This window comes from Pollachius pollachius, assembly GCF_949987615.1.
Source record: "Pollachius pollachius genome assembly, chromosome: 4".
In the NCBI taxonomy this organism is placed as follows: Eukaryota; Metazoa; Chordata; class Actinopteri; order Gadiformes; family Gadidae; genus Pollachius; species Pollachius pollachius.
This window is the reverse complement of record NC_136937.1, coordinates 9,486,453-9,510,856: the sequence shown is the minus strand read 5'-3', so window position 1 is coordinate 9,510,856 and position 24,404 is coordinate 9,486,453. Positions and strand designations below refer to the sequence as shown.

Here is a 24,404-nt window from a genome sequence, read left to right as displayed (position 1 = left end):
TATCAAATGACACCAAATTCATAATGTGGAGGCCTATTGCCTAGATTTTGAAGTTGTTCAAAAACAAATGGCCGACAAAAACTATATATTCAAGTATTTTTATATTTAAGTAGAGATGTTCCTTTGAGTATGACGAAAGGACATAGACCACGCAGAAGAGAAAATCAGATGTATTAGTTTAGCCTGTAACGGTAATTCGAGCTCATGGAAAACCTATAGCCTAATAGTTGGCTGGGCCTAAACCACTAACTATTACATTTAGTAGTGGCTGGGCATTGAGGACTTGCTTCTTATGACGGCATATAATAGCTATGTGCATTGGTTTGGGATTATTTCGCAGAGACAATGTTGTTTTATTTATGGTCTTATTGTCAACTATTTGTACTATGTTTGGGCTATATATTAGATTTAGATTAAATATATGGTGGGCCTTACCCTATATTTGATTGATTGATTGATTGATTGGAATAAAAATTGAATCAACTAGTGATGAAAGCAAAACTAATTAGGTCTGGTAGATCTTCTGATTGCATATACATCTTTTGACAATCTTTTTATATATTTGCTACTGGTCATTACGAATTCACCGCCTCTTAATCAAGTCAATCAGCCATGGTATACTGATGTATTTCCTTTAGAGTTTACTGTTCTATTACTGTAGGCTATTTGATCTTGCTAGTTGTAATTAGTCCCTTTCCTCCACCAAATCAAGGAACATTGAAGAACATTGTAGGTATAGAAATAATTTTCTTCTGGTCGTTTTTTTAAAATTTGAGTTTCTAATATGGTTGATGCCAACACCATGTGTTCATTTGTGACGTTTTATTGTAAAATTTCTCGTGAATTGACCACCATACCCTGTTCTATCCCTAGATGGGGCACTAGGTGTGTGTGTGTGTGTGTGTGTGTGTGTGTGTGTGTGTGTGTGTGTGCGTGCGTGTGCGTGTGTGTGTGTGTGTGTGTGTGTGCGTGTCTGTGTGTGCGTGTGTGGCAAATTCCCATATTGCAAGAAGCAGCCTTCGATGCAGCGGTTGGGTGTTTAGGATGTCGGATTGGGGATTTACGGAATGAGCACCGTGCGCTTTTTTTTGTTTTATTTTACAAAACCAGTACAATACGGAAATTAAAACATCGCAGTTTCCGAATTCTTCCCGAAACTTGACTTGGGTTGGAACACTTTATTCCTGGATCTTTTTTTTTTCTCACAGAGAAAATGCTGAAGACAAACTGAGGCTGTAGCCTAATTCCTCGAAAGTTGGAAAAAACGAATGCGATTTTTTCCAAATCTAACTTCAGGTTTCGTTCGCTTTGTGGAACTATGGGAACGACCGATAGCGACTTCGGGGTCGTCTTTGTCCGAAGTCTGCTTCTGATGGTTGCCCTGGCTTCAAATCTGAGATGCGAAGGTAAGCAGGAAGACTGAACTGGCCCAAATCAATTTCTTTACGATTACATGTTAAAGAAAAAACCCTCTATACATCTCTACCTCACATGTAGAGATGTACCTCACTATCGATCGCCAAACCCTGGCGAAAGCAGTGAAATACATTTGATCAATGTGTTATTATCCAGCGGATTACTTTATTCCACTTTTATTTGTCTGTTGAAAGTATATGTAAACCTGTTGATGACTGATTGTGCTTTACGTTCATCCACATGTTGTACACCTGGGATAAAAACAAATGCAAAGAAAAAAAATCGGGGGGATAATTCGTGAATCTCCGACGCTATCAGGCGCTCTAAGAATACGTGTGGTGTCTCGGGGCGCCCCTGTGTAGACATGTTAATTAGACGTCCAACTGGATGGGATCTCTGGTTCGTTAGTGATGCTAATCAACCCCCTTCGCCCTGAGACAAAGTCGATGTAAGGTTTGGCTCATCTCAACTCCCCCCGTGTGTTGATGAGCTGTAGCGGGGAGGGGATCGTTATGTTACAAAGTCAAGAAATGATTAAAAGAAGGAAAGAAAAACAAACAAGCAACCAACTAACGCCTGCAAAACACTTGTTTTGCTTATTTATCAATGTCCTGCAAGCCATTAAGGGTATTTCATGAAAAACACAGCCTCCTTCACATCTGTAACTTCGGAAAATACCAAAAATGGTTTCGATGGCTGCTTATTCATTGGCAAGTTAAGTAGAGGCTCGGCCCCAGGGGAGTTTGAAAAAGGGGTGTGAGCCGGAGGAAGCCACAGGAGTCCTCTTTTGCCAAATGCTCCCATCCAGCCAGAAGTGGATGGGGGGGGGGGGGGGGGGGGTGTTATAAAGCCGGGCCACTAACACAGTAATTGATTCACTTGCTAATAATGGCAGTTGAACCTACAAGGCACTTTGTCTTGTAGTCAAACAAAGACACATTCTTTACAGAGGGAGGAATCGATTCCTTCCATGTGAATGCCTTGCCTTGGTTATCCCCTTGCCCCCAGGCTCCTACCACCTATCCTCATTCATGAAATTTCATTTGAATGCGTGATCTTTTCTATCACTTTTATGCCACTAGTTTAAGTATAGATTAATGGTACTTTTTGGACAGCCATCGAGCAAGATTTGATGGACCTCCAGATTTCAGTCAGCGGGTGTTTTGAAGTAAATCATTGAACGGAGAGTAAACCTGGATAACAACGTTGTCTTTGATTTACATTTTACGACACCCACTATCTACATTCTCACACTCTTCTCCACTGCTCCTTATCCCCACCCCCATGTAAGGGCTGGGAGATGAATCAAGGCCTCATGTTCCTCGACCAGGCTGAGAGTTGACTCTGTTTCGTAGGACGTGAGTTCGGCTCTCTAACTTTTATGAAAAACGAAAAGACTGCAACCTTACATGATTAGGTGCCGCACACTTCTTCTTGAATATATAAAATAATAATCTATAATATAATTAAGTCACGGTTTTGCTACGAGGCGACCCTATACTTGGTAAAACCGTTAAAGAACAGACTAGCATTTTGATGTAAAAGAAAATCCGACTTGAATTGAAAGTGACCATATGAGAAACTAAACAGAGTCTCTACCGAAGGGTTAGCAACTACAAACTAATTAAAATTATTAAAGTGAATTGGTTTTCAAATTCCTATCTCCCTTTTAAACTCTTAAAGACAAAGTAAGAAACAATAACACTGTCACAATGTTTGGTGAATGTCTCATTTTCTAAGCCTAATCTTTGTTAATAAATACACAAGTACTAAGTAATTAATCAATTATATGAATATAATTGAATATATGAATATAATGAAATATTCATCTTAATACCATGTTAATCCTTCAACTGGATTATGTTTTTGTCTAGCCATTTCTAGGAAGCATGAATGAAATTGGGCTACACAGGAAACTAACACGAGCAATATGTTTTTATTTTATACTGCAAATAATTGTATATAATTTTATTGTAGCAGAGGGGTCATAAATTCATTGAAATACATTGAGGCGTGGAGGCAACAGATGGAAAAGATTGAGGAAAAGGTGTCCAAGGGATAGGGGTAGTAAGAAGTAAAACACATCACACTCACACATCACGCAACACCTTTGAAGAAAACGTGTTCCCCAGTGTTTCCTTTCCCTGTGTGTGCTTCAACTGTAAGCAAGCATGAGGCCTGTTTGGAAACGAGTGGGGGTATAGTGGTGAGGGCATTAAAAAAAACATTGACATGACACTGTTAACATTTGTAGCTGGGTAGAACTGATGAGATTAGGGTTCGTGTCACAGTTATTAACTGGTAGAGTTTATTTATGTTGCCCCATTCGAAATGGTCTCAAAGGCCCACAGTAAGTTTGGATTTGGTGGCAAGAACATTTCCAAAAAGCCAATTGGAGAAGTAATAAACTTTGAGAAGGGTGCATGCTTTAACAGCTATGCATTGTTCAAAGTGTGTCTAGGGGGATATACTGGACAGACAACCTTTTGACCTTAGTCGATGACCAATATATAGTCCTAAATAAGAAACAAACAAGACCAAAATAGTGAAACTAAAGACAACTCTCCTTAAAGGGTCAAGGGTATTCAATGAAAGTCTGACACCCATTATTTGTTATGATAATGAAGATTAAACAAATGCATGTGAAGTCATGGTTTACATTGCACCAAACACACAGACTATTGTCCACTAGTCTCCAAAGACTTTAGGTTAATATCTAAAGTCTGATGGCAAATGAGCTAAAATCTGGTTGAACAGAACGTTTCACTTTCTTTCACTTCATGTTTAATTCAAAATTGTTTCCAATGATGATTCCTGAAGTGGGGATCTGTAAGAGCGCAATTGGCAAACATCAACCTCAGTACTAAACTGTCCAAAAATGATGTTTCACATCAACACAGTATAGATGGGCCCCTGTGGAATAAAAAAAAATCCCATTCTGAGATCTTCAGTCACAGCCACTGCTCTCGTCTAGACTCCATGAGGAAGCAGGAAACAAGACCTGACTCCGCCCCTAGCGGTCCTGGGTTCCGGCCCGTGCTCTGCGCAGTCTCCCCTCAGAAGTTCTACTATAAATTTTACAGAGGACTGGATCCGAGATTTACTGTCAACTTGTGTCAAACTATGAAGAGGTATCTAAATCAAGATACCTTTTTAGGTTGAACAGATAGAGCTACATTGACACTCACATGGGATATGTGACTTAAATAGTTTTTGTTTCAAAGACAGATATTCTGTGGTGAGCAGCACTAGTGACTCACTGGCTTTTAATGGTTAGGCATGCTGCCTCACAGCAAGACAGTGCCAGGATCATAGCCAACTGGGGACTTAAGGTCCCGATGTACTTTACAACTAAATCGAAATTGGCGTGTTCACAGAGGCGGTCTAACTGCTGTAGAATAGCTGTTGACAGGGCACAATACAGTCACTGCAATGTGTGGGTTTTTGGTTTAATGACTGGAGGAGTTTACTTCAATCTCTGGGTCCTTGTAGTGCCTGCTAGAGTCCTCATAAATATCTGAATCAACCCTCACAATCTCAAGAAGGCTTGCTTCTAACTTGTTCATCTTGAAATAAATAGAGTAGTCTATATTTTACAAATGGCAGATATTTATGAATACTGAAGTATTTTGGGGGCTTTTGGGGGTCAGCCTAGCTCAAGAGGTAGAGCGGGTTGCCTTACAACTGGAAGGTTGCTAGTTTGATCCAAGCTCCTACTATTTGAGCATCGAGGTGTCCCTGAGCAAGACACCTAACCCTAACTGCTCTTGACCAGCTGGCTGTTGCCTTGGGTGGTTGAATCCGGCATTGGTGTGTGAATATGTGTATGAAACATTGTGAGTCGTGTTGGATAAAGGCATCTGCTAAATGCCCTAAATGTAAAATGGAAATGGAAACGTTTGACTTATTCAACTGAGCCCCCTGCACACACCAAGGCAACATAAGCCCGAATCCTGCACTTAGTTTTGGTCTATAGGGGCCTTCGCAGTTTGGATTAAGCATGTTCTTTCTTTTGTTACCATTGGTTTCTCCCTTGTTTCCCCCTGGTCACACCGGTTTCCCACCGCCTCCAAACACACCAGAAACAATTATGTAGCCTCAATTAGCAGTTGGCAAATATTTGATCCTCAGCCAGTTTACTCCCTGGCTGAGAACATCTTGTTGGTTAACCATGTTTATTCTGGAGACAACGTTTAATGTGCCCTATTACCTACGTAGATAGTGCTGGGATTAGCCGTCCTGGGATATTATTCATTCAAGGAACTGAAATCAGATCACTCAAGTTTTTTATGCAGCTAATTATTACTTTCACTGGAAAACCCAGAGGAAGGTTCGGGTCAGACCATAACATGAATCAGATTAAGTGTAAATGTTCTCACAGTTAAAACATGCAACATGATATAGAAGTCCAGCCACACAATAGAGAATGACTCCCATAACACGTAGAAGGTAGTTAGGATCTTTTTTGTAATCCACACATTTGGCTTCCAATGAATTGTGCTGCAAGAGCCAGGGTTTGCTTTTATTTATTTGTGCAACCAGACAATGACAAACAGGGTTGAAGTCAAGAGGGTCAAAGGGCACATCCGAGGACAGCATCCATGAACCTTGTAGAAATACAAAGCATACACAGGCTCTGTTCTCGCTGGTTTCCCTGGATGAATATAACGTAAAGGATATGTTTGAACTGGCTGTAATCATGCCGTTTTAGTTACTTTTATATATGATTATTCCTAAATGAGAGAAATCTGAAAGTTTTCCTCGGGATAGTTGCCACAACTGTTTGTGTTCTCTTTTTTGATTTGGTTACACATTAAAGAAAGAAAATCTTTAAATTTTGCCTGGGAAACATCTGTTTGGATTTGTAGGCTGGTCAGGCTACAATAAAGCACTAGTCTCTTCTCTCCAATATGTTCCTAATCAAGCTCATAAACAGTAACAGGATGTTGTGTTGGAGAACATACTTTCCTAACTGTGTAACTTAGTTTAAAGTTGACTGCTTTACTAGCTAAATATAGACATTTTGGGTACTCTTCAAAGTAGGTAGTACTCTAATTTGAACGTGTATGATCAGTTTTACTGAATATGAACAGAAAACAAACCATCCCTCACATCTGAAACTCGGTTTGGTGCTTTCAAAGATGATGGCAAACAAATTGTGGTCCAGCAGTGGTTAATCTTCAAAGCTTATGAGCAGGACCGGATAACAATCATTTCCATGTTGCTTGGCTTTTAATAACATGTTGAATGCATACTCGCAGAATGATTAATGAAGATGAACATGTGTGCGTGTTTAGACGATCAAAACTGCATAACATTACAAATGAACAATTAACAGCCTGTGAAGCAGTGTTGATCAGCATCAACATCATTTCTAAATCGGTTAATCAACAAGTGAATGTGTGGGTGAATTCTAGTGGAATTATGTATTTAATGTAGTCTTTAACATAATACGAAAATAACCCATGATTATCATGACGGTTAATGGGATAAACCTATCAAGGGTTAAGTTCAGCATGCACTCACTTATATGTGGGCTAATAAAACTTTATGCAACAATTTTGACAGAGAGCTCCCCATTACAGCACTCAATTGTTTCCTTATTCATTGTCTTTGAAGGGAAGTGGCTGATTTTATGAGATTGTTGTTTCAACCAAGTCAGTGGTTTGGAATTACCTTTTCTCTAATCTACCTTGACATTCAGGCCCTGATGCGGGCAGAGAAAAAAGTCGGACGCAAAGTTGTGATCATACGTCAGAAGATGCTGTCTGCCAATGTGGGTTGTGCGTTCAACAACGGCAAAAGTTTCCAGCCAACCGTGCCCTTTCTATTCCCTGCCTGCGCCTGACCCTTCTGTCTGTGCGAGCACACCATTTTATTCATGCAAGGAATTGTGTTTATTAGATTGAAGTTCCCTTTCAAAACAAGATAAGAAGAGACAGCGGGCCAAACCCAGACACAACAGCATTCAGGAACTTTGTAAAAGCATAATATTGTTTAAACAGTTTTTTCAAATTCCCAACTGTAACTTGCAATGGCCTCACATAATTTACATGAATTCAAAACAGTTCTACGTTTCCTCTCCCTCTGCCAGCCTCCCTCTCCACCAATACACATCCATGTTGTTTCACTGGAGCTTTTTTTTCTTCTTTTAAATGAGCAGAGCAGTACCTTCAAAATGGCCGCTCCAAATAATTATCAAACCCTGTCACTCCACAAAACAATCCATGTGTCATTCAAAGTATCTTATACAAGCACAGAACACAGAGTCTACATGTCTGAAATCAGTTGAGTTCAGCAAAAATATCCCCAAAAACTAATCCCTCCACCAAAACGGTAATATGACTACTTATTCAGGATGTTGTTTATTTAAAATCGTTATTATTCAGTCTGCGCTTGTGAAATATATCACTCTCAATCAGGACCAAACCAGAGCCGAACCCAGGGCTGATGATGAAGTGTCATCCTATTTGGTGTAATGGCCATCTGTTCATCTTGGAACCAAGAATGTAAACACATCTGCTTCTGATAATGGTATGTAGGGGACACTCCATAGAACATTCCTGTGTTTGAAGCTTGCGAGTTAAACGGCCTGCAGCAATGGGATTGACCTGGACCTGTGCTCTGGTATATCACTGTGTGGGCCATTGTCAAAACAATTTGTTCCACAGTATAGTAGACAATCTACCTCTTGGAACGGGGCCAGGGATTGTCTTAATAAAAGGACAAAGACGTCATGCACACCGCAGTGATAAAGCTCCAGGGAGGAGGATGATATGTAGTCTACTTCAGAGAGTTACACACGCCCTCCCCCCCCCCAAGCCCTCCTATGGGGCGGTTCAAGTGGTTACGTGAACAAAATGCATACGTCTAGTTTGTGTAATTATTGTCTTCTGTGATCGTTTGAGGTGACACCAAAAATTGCTTTGCTTTAATAAGGCTGACTATTATTGCATGTAGTTTTGTTCTTGTGAGTTATGTTCTTGTGACATAAATTGAATGCCTGAGTAGCCCCACAAGTAAAAAGATCTAAATAGGATCTGTAATGTACGCTGCCATTGTAATAAAATGTCACTAGGCTACCCTTTAAGAAAAGTATTCCTCTATGTTATTTCTGCATGGCCTCTTTAAGGTCACCAACAGTCATTCACTTCGAATTGCCGATCTAGCATTTGACCCGCAGCCGTCTCAGACACAAAGGCATTAGTCAGTGCGCAATGTTCCTGAAAGAGACCTGTTATTATCTCCCCTGGCTAAATAAATTTCTTGCACCCTCCAGACGATAGGTATCTGTTACAGGCGATATTGTGTCCACTTTGCCGATTTCGGACTCCGTTAACTGCTTTGCCTTCTACCCTGGGATTCAGACAAGGCCTCCTCAGTTACTAAGATAACTGGAGTCTTAGAAAGTCTGGCTCTCTCAGAGACCTGGCTGGCTGTGTTAAGTGTGCATCTCTGTCTTCCTGCTTTACTGGCTGCTTTAGCCTTTGTCCAGACACACAGACGATAGTTGGCTCTATAACATGAGTTTTCTTTCAGTGAATGGGTTTGATTGGTGTATTGTTAGATTGTTTCCTTAGTTTTGATAGCTGTACAAGGTATAAATGCCTACTCATTAAGTTCCCTACTTGGCATTGAGGTTTAACGTTTTTCTTTGCTAGGTTTTTGGATTTGATGCATACAGCTTTTTTGGTGTTGGATGTGTTGGATGGCTAAATAACCTAAAGGCAAGGCTACTGTGACAGTTTCATTCAGTTATTTTTCCTAGAAAATCATAGAAACAACAATATTGTTTAATGTCTCTTTGGAATCCACTCAGCCAGCCAGCTAGCTAGCCAGGGTTTCAGATGTTGATGCAGACAGGGGCTTCCATGGTTCCTGGTCACGTGACCGCTTCTCCAGTGGGGAAGAGGTGGAGGAAAACACAGCCTTATGTGTGTGTGTGTGTGTGTGTGTGTGTGTGTGTATGTGTGTGTGTGTTTGTGTGTGTGTGTGTGTGTGTGTGTGTGTGTGTGTGTGTGTGTGTGTGTGTTAATCTGAACACACAGGACCATTAAGGCCCTGGTATACTTACCACTGACCTGGAACGGGTGTTCACAAAGGCTGTCCAACTTCGGTCAAATATGGGGATGTTTTTGACAGGGTACAATATAGTCACTGCGATGTGTGGACTGTTCATTTATTAAAGCCAGGTGTTTCCTACCATCTAATTGGTCCTTGTAGTCCCTAATTGAGTGGACATACAAATAAGTGTAGTCCCCCGCAATCTGTTGCTTCAAAAAGGTTAATATCTAAATAAACAGAGTGGGACACTATAGTGATGATATACGTATGAGCTCATCTTTGGGGGCTCACCTGAGCTCAGATCAAGCAGAAGTACATTGTACAATACACAATCGTCATGGTTCATCTGTACTTGGTAGCTAATAAGTGGTTGGTTGGTAGAATGTTAGTGGTTTGTTGGTAGATGGTTAGTGGGTGGTTGTTCCGTAGCTAGTTCATGGTTAGTCTGTATGTTTTACACGGTAGATACTTAGATGCTAGTAGTTCATTATTCAGGTATGGGTAAATTGATTAATTAGTTTGCCATTGATATTTTTCAGATGGTTCTTGCTTATAAAAACATAATCTGAACAAACTCAATCTAAACAAAATGCTATTTTTTATTTAAATGATGTTTAATGTGGGAAAAACAAATTAAGTCATTGTTTTGACAATGGGTCAGTCATAGCTCTACTGCTTACATCGACAAATAATGAACAATGTCGCTAAATTTGCCAGCAAATTTGACGTCAACATTGTATGTTAGTCTGGCTCTATTCAAGGGGTAAAGGGAGTCCTTTAATTAATTATAAACTGAGTTCTCGTTATGGGAAGACATTTTTGTGTTTGAAACTCTGATAGCATTTCTCTTTGGAGACTTACAAAAGATACTTACAAAATATTAATTAGCCCATAAAATGGTATACTTATGTTTGCTTGGTACTTCTACAATGCTACAACTCCCTTGAGTGCCCTCAATAAGATGACGTTTCGCCAAAATAGAATCCCATGATGGATCCTGATCAGACTCTTGAGTTCGAAGCAGACGTTCAAGTGCCTGACGAGAAAAACCAGGGTTGGAAACCTTTGTGATGCGTTCTCTGGCACTCAAGATGGCGGTGTAAACACTGAGGGTCATGTGACCCGAAATTCCCCATCGCTTGTTTAGACACTGGGGCAACCGAGCCAAGTGAGCACTAAATACTTTACGAGCTGGCTAGCCCTCTCTGGCGTCAGAAGTGCCACTGCACGGAGTCCTGCAGAGCTTATGAACCTTACTTCCTTGATGGAGATAGGGCCTGTCAATTTGGACCAAGTCCCAAAAAAACATTATCCAATCATGAAATAGACTTTAAAAACCAGGACATGAGACTGCGCTGTTAGGGGGATGTGAAATGATCAGAATTGATCATTTCATCATATTTTCTTAATGTATACAAGTTGGACAAAGTACATAGTCTATAAAGGGATCTAACTTCTCCACCTTTTCACCTTTTCAAGGAATTTCACCCCCCCCCCCATCCAACCACAAAACACGCACACACAAATACACACACACACACACACACACACACACACACACACACACACACACACACACACACACACACACACACACACACACAAACCAATATACTTTTCCAATGAAGTGAGGGTTTTCCATGTCTTTTCTCTGTCCTGACTCCACTGTGTCTCTCCCTTGTTCCCCTGCAGCAGACCCAGGGATGTCTCTGGACATGGAGGGGCCGGCTGAGGTTCAGAGCGGGGCGGCACCGACCGCTGAAGGTAAAATAATCTCCTGTCTTTTTATACTCTAAAGAATAACAATGGATTGCAGTCAGGGCTGAAGGAGGAGGCTGACCTATGGAGGATGAGTCTCTGGAGAATAACACTTGACTAAGGCTAAGAGACTATTATTTAATAGTATTTTTGACTAAAGTTGTAGTAAAGTTATAGTTATGTAGCATATTCCATCTGGAAACATAATGTCATCGTTTTCCTACTACGTGTTATTTGTGAGTATGCGGTATCACAAATCGCAAAGAGTGCATTTTGTGCAACAACCACATTCTATCAGTCCAACCAGGGGCTTTGGTAATGAATCTTGACAGCGTAAAGTATCAGATCCACCGGTGCATTCTGCACGCTGGGACTGTGGAAATGTTCCCCTCCTGGCTTGTCATGGGTTGGTGTTCGGCATGGCTGCCCTTAGTAAGCCCTTTGATGATTCTGTCCTGAGAGGTTGGTCCTGAGAGCTGGAGGTGTCGTGCTTTAATGGCTGTTTAGATTGTTCTCCTTTTGTCCAAACTGGAAGGTGAAACGCTTTGATCTTTATTTTCATGTGTGCATGTGTATGTGTATGTGTGTTTGTGTGTGTGTGTGTGTGTGTGTGTGTGTGTGTGAGAGAGAGAGAAAGAGAGAGAGAGAGAGAGAGAGAGAGAGAGAGAGAGAGAGAGAAAGAGAGACAGAGACAGAGAGACAGAGAGAGAGAGAGAGAGAGAGAGAGAGAGAAAGAGAGACAGAGACAGAGAGACAGAGAGAGAGACAGAGACAGAGACAGAGAGGGAGAGAGTTTGTCAGATACACCAGTGTAATGTTAAATGACATCCATTGCACAGTATGGTTAGGCAGCAGCTGCTGCACTGGAATAACGTCTTGCTGGGTGAGCTCAGTTAATCAAGAGTATTTATTTGCGTTCCCCATTGTTTATATTCTCCAGAATAACCTCTCATAACCCTAAGCTTCATTCAGAGAGGAGAGCTTGAGAGAGTACTGAGACACCGCCTACACAACTATGAACGTTTCAACGTTTAGTCATCACCCTATCACACCAGAATGGGCCTTGCATTCAGTTCCACTTTCTCCCGACCATGTGTTACGGTTGATTACCTGAAAACAGAGATGACAGAAAAATTGCCCATTATTATAAAAGTACCAGTCCATGGCACCTTCCATGGAAGACAGCCTTGAAATCACATTAAATGGCAGATTGAATTTTAGAAATATGATCGATGGCACTCCATTGATGAACCGTACTTTGCTGCCACATGTGTTGAATTTCCAACTAAAGTATAACATGCTGTAGTACCAATGCTGGTTTAGCTATGGATATTTGGGGTCACATATTAACTGCGCCAGCCGTGCTGAACGAGTGCAGCTTGCGATACTGCAAACTTTTGATTGACACATCACAATCATTAGAAATCTCACAACCAATGTTGAGAAAAGATAAGAATTACAACTTCAACTGAAAAACTCACTTGCCAAACCCAGGGAATGTATAGCTGTAAGTCACAAACAAAGGCTACATTGTTGTGGTTAGTCTCTGTGTGGTTCATGCACACATTGCATTTATTTGAAGGGAGCACAGTGTACAGCGTTGTCATTATTACGCCATGCTGTTACACTGCACGTACAACGTAATAGGATCAACCAAGACGCACTGGGCCTGTCCTGTCACAGCACTCTCTGATGTCCCGCGTTCTAAGTGAAGCTCCGGGTACAACTAATCAGACAGAATGGGAAGCAGCTAGGACAAGTTCCCTTATAGTTCCCCCTTTGGTAGTCAACAGCGAGAGCTCCCACTTCACTGGGTCTCCGTACAAGAGACTGCCTGGATATTCCAGCAATCGTTACCATTTTGTTTAGTTTATTGTGAAAGTGTTTGGGTGTGCGTCCCTCTGCTTGTGTCTGTCTTGAACCAGGAAAAGCATGTTTCGACCCTCTCTGTCTGACTCATGTTGGCCGCTTGATGGATTGCAGCCGCCCATGGCAGTAGTAATAATTGCCCTAGTTGAAATGCGTTTTTTTAATATTATGATGTGTCCTATCAGTTAGTCTGTCCACTCCTGTGGAAGAAAAATGATACAAGTCTATATAACATAATACTATTATATTGTGACAGTATTGGAACTCTTTTCTATTACAGTATTTTTGACTCTGAGTGAATCAAAGTTGTAACGCACCCCTAAAGGATAACTGTTGCATGACAAGTTATAAAACCTATATATGATATCCTATTATAATATTGGGACAGTATTGGAACTATTTTCTTATTCATTACTTTTATTTCTTAGCATATCAAATTTTTAATGCACACGTAGTTTGCAGTGACTTTCGTTTGAAGAAAGCACAAGGAGTTTTTTAAATGAGTAGTTAGAACCAGGCACACTCCCTCCCCCTTCAACATGTCGTCAGTGAATGGGTCCCACCAGGCATTTACAATCTGGTAAATCACCCCTCAAAGAAGCACTTGGTTCGATCCTCAAACAGAGTGCTTTAAATCGCAACAAAGCTAATTCTAAAATTGAACCAGAATTAAAGAAAAAAAAAAGTTTTAATCACCACTTAGATTATGTGGAATTGAGAATAAACTCATGAAATCCCAATCCTTGGGGTCATCGTTTGACCACATTGTCACGGCGACCGCAATTGAGGATAGCGCAAAAATAGAAAGGCAGGCATGTCTAATTCGTCCACTTTGCTCCTTTTAGCCCAAAATACCCCAAATAAGATCACTTATGTGTTAAACCCTTCAATAACCCAACGCTCCCATGGCTCCATTCCACTTCTTCCACCAGGCTTCTACCTGAAGTTCCTGGGCCCGGTCAACAACATCACCCACTTCCAGGGCCAGACTGCCACGCTGCACTGCAGGGTTTCGGGGAACCCCCGGCCAACCATCCGCTGGCTGAAGAACGACGCCCCGGTGGTTCAGGAGCAGGGACGCATCTCCATCCGTAAGATGGACTCGGGCTCCAAGCTGCGCATTACCGACCTGGACACCACCGACACCGGCTACTACCAGTGTCTGGCCACCAACACCCTGAAGGTCATCTCGAACACTGGGGTGCTCTACGTCAAGCTGGGTGAGGAGATGGTGGTGCATCTGGGAGATGTGTTTATATGTGAATGTGTATGTATGTATTTAAACCGGTGTATTTTTATTCCTTTATCTATTATCATACCCTCATCTTTGAGGTGTATTTTTGTGTTTTTTGTGAGAATACCGTAGCCGCTAATTTATATTTATTATCACATATGCTTGTGATATGTTTATACATGTGATATGAACTATTTTGAGGTACAATGAGGGTATACACTGTGATGTTTAAGTTTGGAGTCCTAATACACTGGCAGCCCCAGGGCGATGGGGGAATGTGTGCAGCATGTTTGACTGTGTGCGCTGCTGAATGCTGGTGGAGATCATTTTGTTTACCCCCTCTGCCTTCTTCTGCTCCACAGGACAGTTTCCAACACATGGCCCCGATGAAAAGTAAGTGATTATGTGTGTGTGTGTGCATGTGTGTGTTTGTGTGTTTTTGTGCACGTTAGTGTGTGTGTTAGTGCGTGTGCATGTGTGTTTGTGTGTGTGTGTGTGTGCATGTGTGTGTGTGTGTGTGTGTGTGTGTTTGGGGATAGCACGCCCGAGGCATCCAAACTGGCCTGCATAGACATGCCTGCGATGTATCTTCCCTTCCACCATGGACTAATGCTGAATTTTACACCGCTACCATCAGATAAAGTCGTCACATTCCAAATGCTGCTTTGGCTGTAACTCGACAAATCTTTTACGCAACACTTATTCATAGGCCCACTCTGCTTTGTCGAGATACGGTCACAGACACAGACCTCAGAACAGATTCCTTCCCTCGCAGTCAGCAGGCTAGTCGTGGTTTGGACAGGACACTTCTGACCTGGAAGGAATGCTGATTCACTGGCCTTAGAGGCCCTCCCATAGGAGGGGGGGGTTGTTCTCCCCAGCGCACCAACATTATAACTGTCCATCATTAAAGTGTCTTGTTAGAGACCAGCGTAGATACAGAGAGTATAAACAGCTCATTCTTGTTTCTTTTCAAAAAAAATCCTAGCCTGACTCCCTGTGTGTGTTTCTAAGCTATAGCGCCTCTCATAATTCACCTTTATGTTACCCCGTCATTCATAACCCGGCGCGAGCACCACCTTCAGCACCACCACCACCACCACCCCCACCACCACCACCACCACCACCAACGTCGTGTCTGACATAACACAGTCTCAGCCGATGCTGAGCACCGTTTATTTTCTAAAGGAAGGCGGCTTCAATGGCCTTTACTGTTTCCCCCATAGAATCCGTCTCGACCCAGCTCAAGAGTAGACACACAACCGCGCACACACAAACACACGCGCACACACACACACACACGTAAGAGAGCACAAGAGCATAGAGCGACCGATACGCTGACCATCGTTTTTACCTATTCATTTGTGAAAGTGACAATTACTTGACATGATTGTCTACATATTTAACATATGGGGCTCATTGGCCTGGCCATACACACACACAAACACACACACACACATACACACACACACACACACACACACACCATTTTCACAAACAAAAGGCCTATTCTTGGTTAGGACATGCAAAGCCACCCTTGCAAAAAAAATGTAGCTTTAACTTTTTTATCTAAAATAATTACATAGGTGTGAAAACTAGTGGTTCAGTTACTAATTTAGCAATTTTTTTGGTACGTTTAAGAAATAGAAATGGATGTGAATCTAATGCTCACATTGGTGTTGAATCTGCCTCACTGTTTATGGCAAATTCATCACATTCTTTAACAAGACAATGAGCCAAAGAGCAACATGGCTAGTTTTGGGTGCCTAGACAACTGACAATTGTTTTGTTCTGACTTTAGTGAAACTATCGGCAGGTCATCATTGTAAAATAGTTGAATGCCTACAAAAAACTTGAACATATCCAACTTCCCTCCAAGAGACTTTTATGTTTCAAATTGTAACTAGTTTCTTGAACTTTTTTTTTTCCGAAAATCGACTACATCAGCAGCCAATCTTGGCCTCACAATGACTGCATCTTTATAGTAGCTTGAGATTCGCAACAGATGTCAAATATATTAAAGAGGAGGTTTAAAAATGAGATCAAATATAAAATACAAGCATTTTGTATTTCTACCAATCCACTACAATTGCAACTGAAAGATTTCATTTTTGATCTCACCAACGTTAGATCTTACGTCCAAACTCAACCAGTTAACGGGGTCGTTCTGAATATGTAACCGAGCATACAAACAGATGTGGCGGGGGGCATATATAGTCCTTGGCATCATTCAGTGGGGAATTTTAGCGGCGATTTGGATAATCACACCAATTGTCGGTGTGCTGGCAGGACTGGTTTCCACCCGTCATCCGCTCTCTGGCCGCGGCCGCTGCTTGCGTTCCCCCGTGGTTGTTGTCTGCTGTATCTCACCCTCACCGTGTACACGCTGTCTCAAATCATTAGCCCTGCCTCAGTCCCTCCACTCTGTACAGCCGAGGCCGTGTTTGCAGTGGTTAAATTCCCCCGGCGGTGGTTAGTATGTACAGAAAGCAGAACCCAGGTTCTCCACTTGCCCTGCGTGTTCAACCCAAACCACCACTCTGGGACCCATTGTTCTGTCCAACGTTTTACACAGACAGCCTTTGAACCCTAGGACACGTTTACAAGCTGTTGAGTGACCGTTGGTTGATTTAATGTAAGAAAATGTTCCACAACTTTGGCGGCCCTTTCCTGCTGTGTGACCCCTTTCCATCTGGAGAATTGAGTGTGTGTATAGAATGGTAATGCATAAGTCGCAAAATAAATCAATATAACATCTTGAGAACTTTCCCTTGAAAACGATCCCTTTAGTTTTTGCCGTTTTTTGCGCTGGTCTGCGACTTCACGTTTGACTGTGCATGAGATGCCATGATAAGCTGAGGTTGTGGTTGATACTGTATTGGAAAGTGTGTGGTTTGGAGATGATACCAACCCTGTTTGTATTTCCCCTCATGTTCCTTCTCCCATTGTTCTCTTCAACTCTAGACCTTCAGCCTTCTTCTACATCTCTATCCTCTTTTGTATTTCCAGCTCTACAAACTTAGATACATTCACACCGTTTAGTGCAAACTGATTACATTTTGACATATTTAGCATGACCTCATCCGCGATTAACTCATTATATTTCATTTTCCAATAACATTTAATCATTCCAACCCCCGTTCCCTTTTCAAGGCTATTTGTAAAATAATGAACTTAGGAAACAGTGCATTCCAATTTGTCAAATTTACTGGAAAATTCTACTTTGGGTCCGTCCTCTATTATTAGTCCGACCACATATCCCTTAACTACTCCATCATCAACCCTCCCTCCTATTACAGTGGACAAAGTCTGCTGCACTGGTTAGCAAGCGAACCGCGCTGCCTTGTGTGAACTCTGCTGTTGCCTCTGTCCCTTGTTCTTTCGTAAGGCCAGTGTTGGTCCGCTACAATAGCAGCCGCCATTTGATGACTGCTTTAAACGCCGCTCTGCAGTGTAATTTCCCCTTTCTTCAAATCTTATCTTGGGTGAAATTCTCCCTATGACAAATCTAAGCTGGAGCAAAAATGATTCCCAGATGTTATTACTGCCTGGGGGGGGGGGGGGACTTAAGCATTGACAGCTGTCTTTGACAACATCCCGGCAGAATGTGCACAGCGCAGCCAGTCGCCCATGGGATGCACTGTTACTGTGTACTCCCCAGAGAACCAGAAGGACATGCAACGGTGTATATAACCTGCGTGAGGCATCTTGTTTAGCTATCAATCAATTGGAGCTGATTGATTTGAGCGGTCCACTTCTGATTTGTTCTGCTCACGTACAGGTTGCAATGTTCTTTTCGTTCTTTTCGGTTACGTTTTACAGTCCAGTCTGGATGAAGCCTCTGTTCAGTGTCCCTCGGCGATGACGTTTTTTTTTTTTTCTCTTAATGGCTTGTTTGAAGTTCACCACGAGTGATTAAGTCCGAGGCTCGTCAGTTACATCCACGAGACCAATTTCTTGATAGCATTTCGCTATCAGACATGAAAGACTTTTCTTATCGTCTTCTTTTTTTTTTGCGGCTCACACAATTCCGAATGTTGTACGTGCAGTTCTGTGTGAAACATAAATGTGCGCAGAGATTTTACTTTGAAGTATTCATGATGAGTAGGCCTAATAAAAGTAAGGGACTACACAGGGTCTGTGTCTTAGGCCTGTTTAGATTCCAGTGATATCACATATGAACCAGTGCTCCGAGTTCCTGTAAACACAAGATAAATCTTTCAAACATAGTCATACGAATGTTTCTTTTAACCTTACCTCCCACCTCGTCTGTGAGGCCTACGCAGTAACCTCCACCACTCATCAATGTTACAATGTCGATGGGCGCGCATTGAGGAGATTGAAGTTTATTTGGTTTACGTTGTGCACTAAATCTCACAGTTTCAAGGCAGGGAAGGTCAAAAAAGGGTGGTGGCGCAGTTAAATTATCCATTTAAAATAATGGTGTATTATGCTGTGTGTATGGCTTTGTCTGAAAGCACCAGTCTAAAAAGCCCTGCCTAACCTTCATTCAGACAGCTAGCAGGGGCTAACTACGACTTCAACAGGCCAAAGTGGTTATATAACTAAGAGTTTAACAAGTCAAAATGCTGTGTTCGTTTGCAGATGTGTTGCTTCGAGCAATGATCTTATTCCCATCTCTAAAACTGATGTTTTGTTTTTAATGATTCACCGCACCAGAAGGGGGCGCTTGTGAGACTCAGATGGAAACAAAGGCTGCTGTATGAATAACCACAATTCTTGTCGCCCTGGCTTGGCCAAAGTAAACGTTTCAACATGATTATCAACACATAGCTGTAACATAAATATTTAACTATGTGAGTCAGAGCCTACAACTGGTTTTAAGATAACATATTCAATAGTTTTAAGTAGCAACCCTCTAACAACTCTCTACTCTCTACTTATTTTAAAAAAAAACAGTTTCAGACACACATTACATGAATATAGCTATTCTAGTGATAAACAGCAGTTATTTTAATTAATACATGGTTATCTTTTGCAAATAAATAAACGATTCAAGCAAGAAGAGATAGGTTGACATAGTTAATTAAAAAACACTGGGGGCCAGCTTTGTAATTGTGAAAACTATGAAAAAGAAGATCTAAACGTGATGCATTGTCCACTCTTAACAGTCTTCTTTCATGTTTATTTTCAGAACACACGAGAAAGGCTTCTGTCAGCCGTACCGGGGCATCGCTTGTGCACGCTTCATCGGAAACCAGAGCATCTATGTTGAGTCTCTGCAGATGCAGGGGGAAAGCGAGAACCGCATCACAGGTAAGAAACTGTTATAGCTCTTATAGCAGCGGTTTAACTGTGGTCATTTAGTGAGTTATAAAAATAAGACAACAAGAGATTAAGATTTGCACAAAGAACACCCTAGTCTTTGAACTCAAAGTTGCACATCTTTCACATTGCTTATAATTATGTTTTTAACTACCCCACATTTTAATTATCCTAACGTGATAACTTCCAACCAACCTAACCAGGGTACTTTGGATTGATTTCCTATACGGGTGGTCCCCCACACTAATGTTTGTGTGTGGACTCCATGCATTCAGTAGCTTTAAGGAGTGTAAACCAAACATTTGTTCACACTGCAACGTCCTAACCACAGCTGCAAGTCCTCCGTTATACTCTGTACCCTCAGCTCAATGCCAACCGGCCTTCATGTAATCTCTTCAATCATCCCCCCCCCCCCCCCCCCCCCGCCCTCAGCGGCCTTAACCATGATCGGGACGTCCACCCACCTGTCGGAAGAGTGCTCCCAGTTCGCCATCCCGTCCTTCTGCCACTACGTGTTCCCCTTGTGCGACGAGGACGCGCGGGGCCCCCGCCGGAGGCAGCTGTGTCGGGACGAGTGCGAGGCCCTGGAGGACGACCTGTGCCTCGCCGAGTACACCATCGCCCGCTCCAACCCCATGATCCTCATGCAGCTGGAGCTGCCCAGCTGCCACCTGCTGCCCCCGCCCGCCTCCCCGGACGCCGCCTCCTGCATGAGGATCGGGGTGCCCGCCGAGAGGCTGAACCCCAGTAGGTTGGCGTGTCCGACTGACTCGCTAGGCCCCCCTGGTGACGGCGGTGTTTTGAATGTCTCGCTCTGTGTAGATCGGGAAAAAACGTCTGTGAGATTGCGATTCAAAGACTTGTTTAGGCTAGTGTTTCGAATCTCTCTCTCTCTCTCGGAAAAACATGTTTTTTAAAAAAGAAAAACGTTGAGCGTAAACGCCTCGATTTGCTGCGAGAGAGGTTCAAAACGCCAGTGGTACGCTAATCGCAAATTTGCACTGTGTATACGCTGCCTCAGCAGAGAGAGGATTATCAATATCTGACACTTTATGAGTGATTGAATTGTGAAAACCAAGGTCAGGACAAGACAAACACACACTTACTTACTCCATTATGACATCTTTAATTGACACAAACCAGTCATCAGTATGGATCTACGTTGCCCTTTCAATTTCAGACCAAGACAATTAATCTTGTCAATGTCTTGTCCAATTCCTACTGTGTGTTGCTGCGCTATTCATCCAAATCCCAAAACATTTTCCATGTTTCGACACATTTCTAAAACTGAATCCTCCGCGTTACAGTCTCTCCCCCGGACCACAGCTGCTACAACGGCAGTGGGGCCCAGTACAAAGGCAAGGTCAGCGTCACCAAATCGGGCTACCTGTGCCAGCCGTGGGGCACCCACTACCCCCACAAGCACCACCTGTCGCCAGCAGAGTACCCCGAGCTCCGGGGAGGCCACAACTTCTGCCGCAACCCCGGGGGTCAGATGCAGGGCCCCTGGTGCTTCACGCTGGACCCCCAGGTCCGGGTGGACCTCTGTGAGATCTACCCCTGCAGTGAGTCCCTCTGCCGGGTGACGGGCCAGCGGCCCTGCTTCACGATGGTGCCTCTGTCGTGTCCGAGTTAAAATGTTGTACTTACGTGTGTGTTTGATTATGATATTGTCTTGAACATTGATTGAGAGCTGATGACAGTCAGTTTTGGGATGCTTTCCTCATTAATGCTTTTAGGTGATTTGTGAAAAAGCAAATTATCCAGTCCCTTATACTGTCTTTTTTTTCAGTTTATGATAAATATTTTTTTGCAATAAAGGTTAATAAAAGTTGATCAACACCTCCTCTCTCTCTCCACAGAGCCCCCAGACAACCTGAAGAAGGAGATCCTGTACATCATGATCCCCAGTATCGCCCTCCCGCTGGTGATCGCCTGCCTCTTCTTCTTGTTCTGCATGTGCCGCAACAAGCAGAAGGTGTCCACGGACACGCCCCCTCGCCGCCAGCTGGCCGCCTCCCCCAGCCAGGACATGGAGCTGCCTCTGCTCAGCCAGCAGAAACACCACGTAAGTCATCCATAGTGGACCGGGTCTCCCCTCTAGGTCTCTAGTTAGCGATGATCTCAACCCGGGTCTTGAAATGTCTCACGCTCCAACCTTGCTCTCGTCACACTAAATAAATGAAACGGTTGCTAGGGAGAACTGTAGGCTGACCTATTTCCTTGCTTTTGATTGGACGACAGCCGACGAGGGAGATCAGCATGTCCACCCTGCACTTCATGGAGGACCTGGGGGAGGACCGCTTCGGGAAGATGTACAAGGGCCACCTGTACGGCGTGGCCCACGGCGAGCAGAGCCAGGTGGTGGCCATCAAGACGCTCAAGGACAAGGCCGACGCCGCTCTCTGTGAGGAGTTCCGGCAGGAGGGCGTGCTGCGCGCGCGCCTGCAGCACCACAACGTCCTGTGCCTGCTGGGCGTGGTCACCAAGGAGCAGCCCGTGAGCATGGTGTTCGGCTACTCGGGCCGCGGCGACCTGCACGAGTTCCTGGTGGTGCACTCGCCCCACTCCGACGTGGGCGGCTCCGACGACGACCGCACCGTCAAGTCGACCCTCGAGCAGGCCGACTTCCTGCACATCGTGACCCAGATCGCCGCCGGCATGGAGTACCTCTCCAACCACCAGGTGGTCCACAAAGACCTGGCCGCCCGCAACATCCTGGTGTGCGACAAGCTCAACGTTAAGATCCAGGATCTGGGCCTGTCCCGGGACGTGTACTCGGCCGACTACTACAACCTCTTCGGCTCCAACTCCTTCCCCATCCGCTGGATGTCCCCGGAGGCCATCATGTACGGGAAGTTCTCCACCGACTCGGACATCTGGTCGTTCGGCGTGGTGCTTTGGGAGATCTTCAGCTACGGCCTTCAGCCGTACTGCGGCTACGCCAACCAGGACGTGGTCGAGATGGTGCAGGGCCGGCAGTTCCTGGCCTGTCCGGACGACTGCCCGGCCTGGACCTACACCCTGATGCTGGACTGCTGGAGCGAGTTCCCCACCAGCCGGCCCCGCTTCAAGAACATCCACGCGCGCCTGCGAACCTGGGAGAGCACGTCCAGCTACAACAGCTCGGCTCAGACGGCCAGCAACAGCAACACCACTCAGACCAGCTCCCTGAGCACCAGCCCCGTGAGCAACATTAGCATGGGCACGGTGAACGCATCGCGCTACGCCAGCCCCAAGAAAAGCTTGCCACCTTACCCCCACCCTCAGTTTATGCCCATGAAGGGTCAGATGCATCGGCCGATGATGCCTCAACAGATCTACATTCCTGTGAACGGGTATCCACCCATGCAAGCCTATCCGTACATGCAAAACTTCTACCCCATGCAGATTCCGATGCCGATGGCTCATCAACAGATGCATCACCCGACTCCGATGGTGCCCAAGGCTGGGTCTCATCATAGTGGCAGCGGATCCACTTCCACAGGCTACGTCACCACACTGCCCTCCAACAGCGGTGGGGCAGAGCGGGCAGCTGCTTTTAACGATTCCAAGGCCAGCGATGAAGACTTGGCTGATGGGTCGTCTCAGAAAGAGGGGGACCAGAATGCAGAATTTCAGCCAGTTCCGGAAACAGAATTGCTTGGCGACAATGAGGCTGTACAAGAGGATTAGATAGTCTGGAACTCTGAACAAGCCTAGGGCGAGTTGCCTCTGGAACACGGAACAAACCTAGAGCTGAAGAAATTTCTGAATGAACATAAGGAATATACAGATGAATGCTTTTTGAATGTTTTGGAGATACTCTTTTGCCATCACTGATGTATTTAATGCAAATTGTGTCTCAGGTGTGAATCTGTAAAATACCAGTGTTAAACATTGCAGAATGAATCTTAATATTCTTTCCCGTAGAGAGAAGAGGAAAGAAATCCTGATTCATTATGGAGACAATCATGGACCTTATCATTAGTATGTGGCACCGCTGTGTAATACTAATCAATCAAATAGGGATTCAAGATGTCTGGGTTCGCCGATTTGACAGTGTTTTTTATTGTACTGTTGTTCTTTTTTTAAAACAGTGTATGATAAAAGAAAAACACTAGCCAACATTAAGTTAACATGTGGTAGAATGTATTGCATATAGAGGTTTTGTAAAGGCGCACAACTTCACATTGTTTGTATTATTGTAATTTTTAAGGAGTTCACTTGTTTAATTGACGTTATCTCTGAATATACCTCAGTATAACAACTATAGACCAGATAATAATGGGAGTAAGATTGTGTTTCGTAATAAAACTCCATTGATTTATTCCATTATCTGCCCTATTTTCTACTCAGAGTAGTAGTAGGAGGTTATTCTTTACAATCAAACGTTTCATGTCCTATTGTACACATTTGTAATTTATGTAATTAGTTTTGGAGCTCTGTTTGCTTACGATATCTTTTTCTTGTTTTACCATGATGTCATTGCCACCAGATATTAGCCTAAATAACATACTCTATAATCAACCATGGGGTATACAGTACAATTAATTTCTTAAAAGACAATGATGTGTTTATAATGGAGAAAATAAAATATGCAACATTTACCAGATATCATTAGTTGTCGATCAAATGTGTTTCATTGTTTTCATTTATTTATCAATTTTACTAAATAAAACTATGGACAATTTGAGGTGTATGCTGTATTCATCTAGTTAAATGATGCTACGATTTGTTAAATGCACCGTAATTGCATACTGATCTTCTAAATCTTTTGACACCCCATATGGATTAT

The 24,404-nt window shown here is 43.3% G+C and overlaps 1 protein-coding gene across 1 annotated transcript; it reads left to right on the top strand.

Moving 5' to 3' along the window:
• Window positions 1-1,032: 1,032 nt before the first annotated feature.
• On the top strand, window positions 1,033-24,404 carry ror2 (receptor tyrosine kinase-like orphan receptor 2). Its single transcript, XM_079734903.1, has 9 exons — window positions 1,033-1,406; window positions 11,173-11,244; window positions 14,040-14,327; window positions 14,704-14,734; window positions 19,497-19,618; window positions 20,060-20,374; window positions 20,935-21,192; window positions 21,490-21,695; window positions 21,872-24,404. Exons 1-9 carry the CDS (start codon window positions 1,319-1,321, stop codon window positions 23,300-23,302), a joined length of 2,811 nt encoding a protein of 936 aa, XP_079591029.1. The 5' UTR covers window positions 1,033-1,318; the 3' UTR covers window positions 23,303-24,404.

Coding starts and splice junctions, on each gene's coding strand:
- ror2 (XM_079734903.1), top strand. CDS start 1,319: ATGGGAACGACCGATAGCGACTTCGGGGTCGTCTTTGTCCGAAGTCTG. Junction 14,735..19,496: donor ACACATGGCCCCGATGAAAA/GTAAGTGATTAT, acceptor GTTTATTTTCAG/AACACACGAGAAAGGCTTCT. Junction 21,696..21,871: donor TCAGCCAGCAGAAACACCAC/GTAAGTCATCCA, acceptor ATTGGACGACAG/CCGACGAGGGAGATCAGCAT.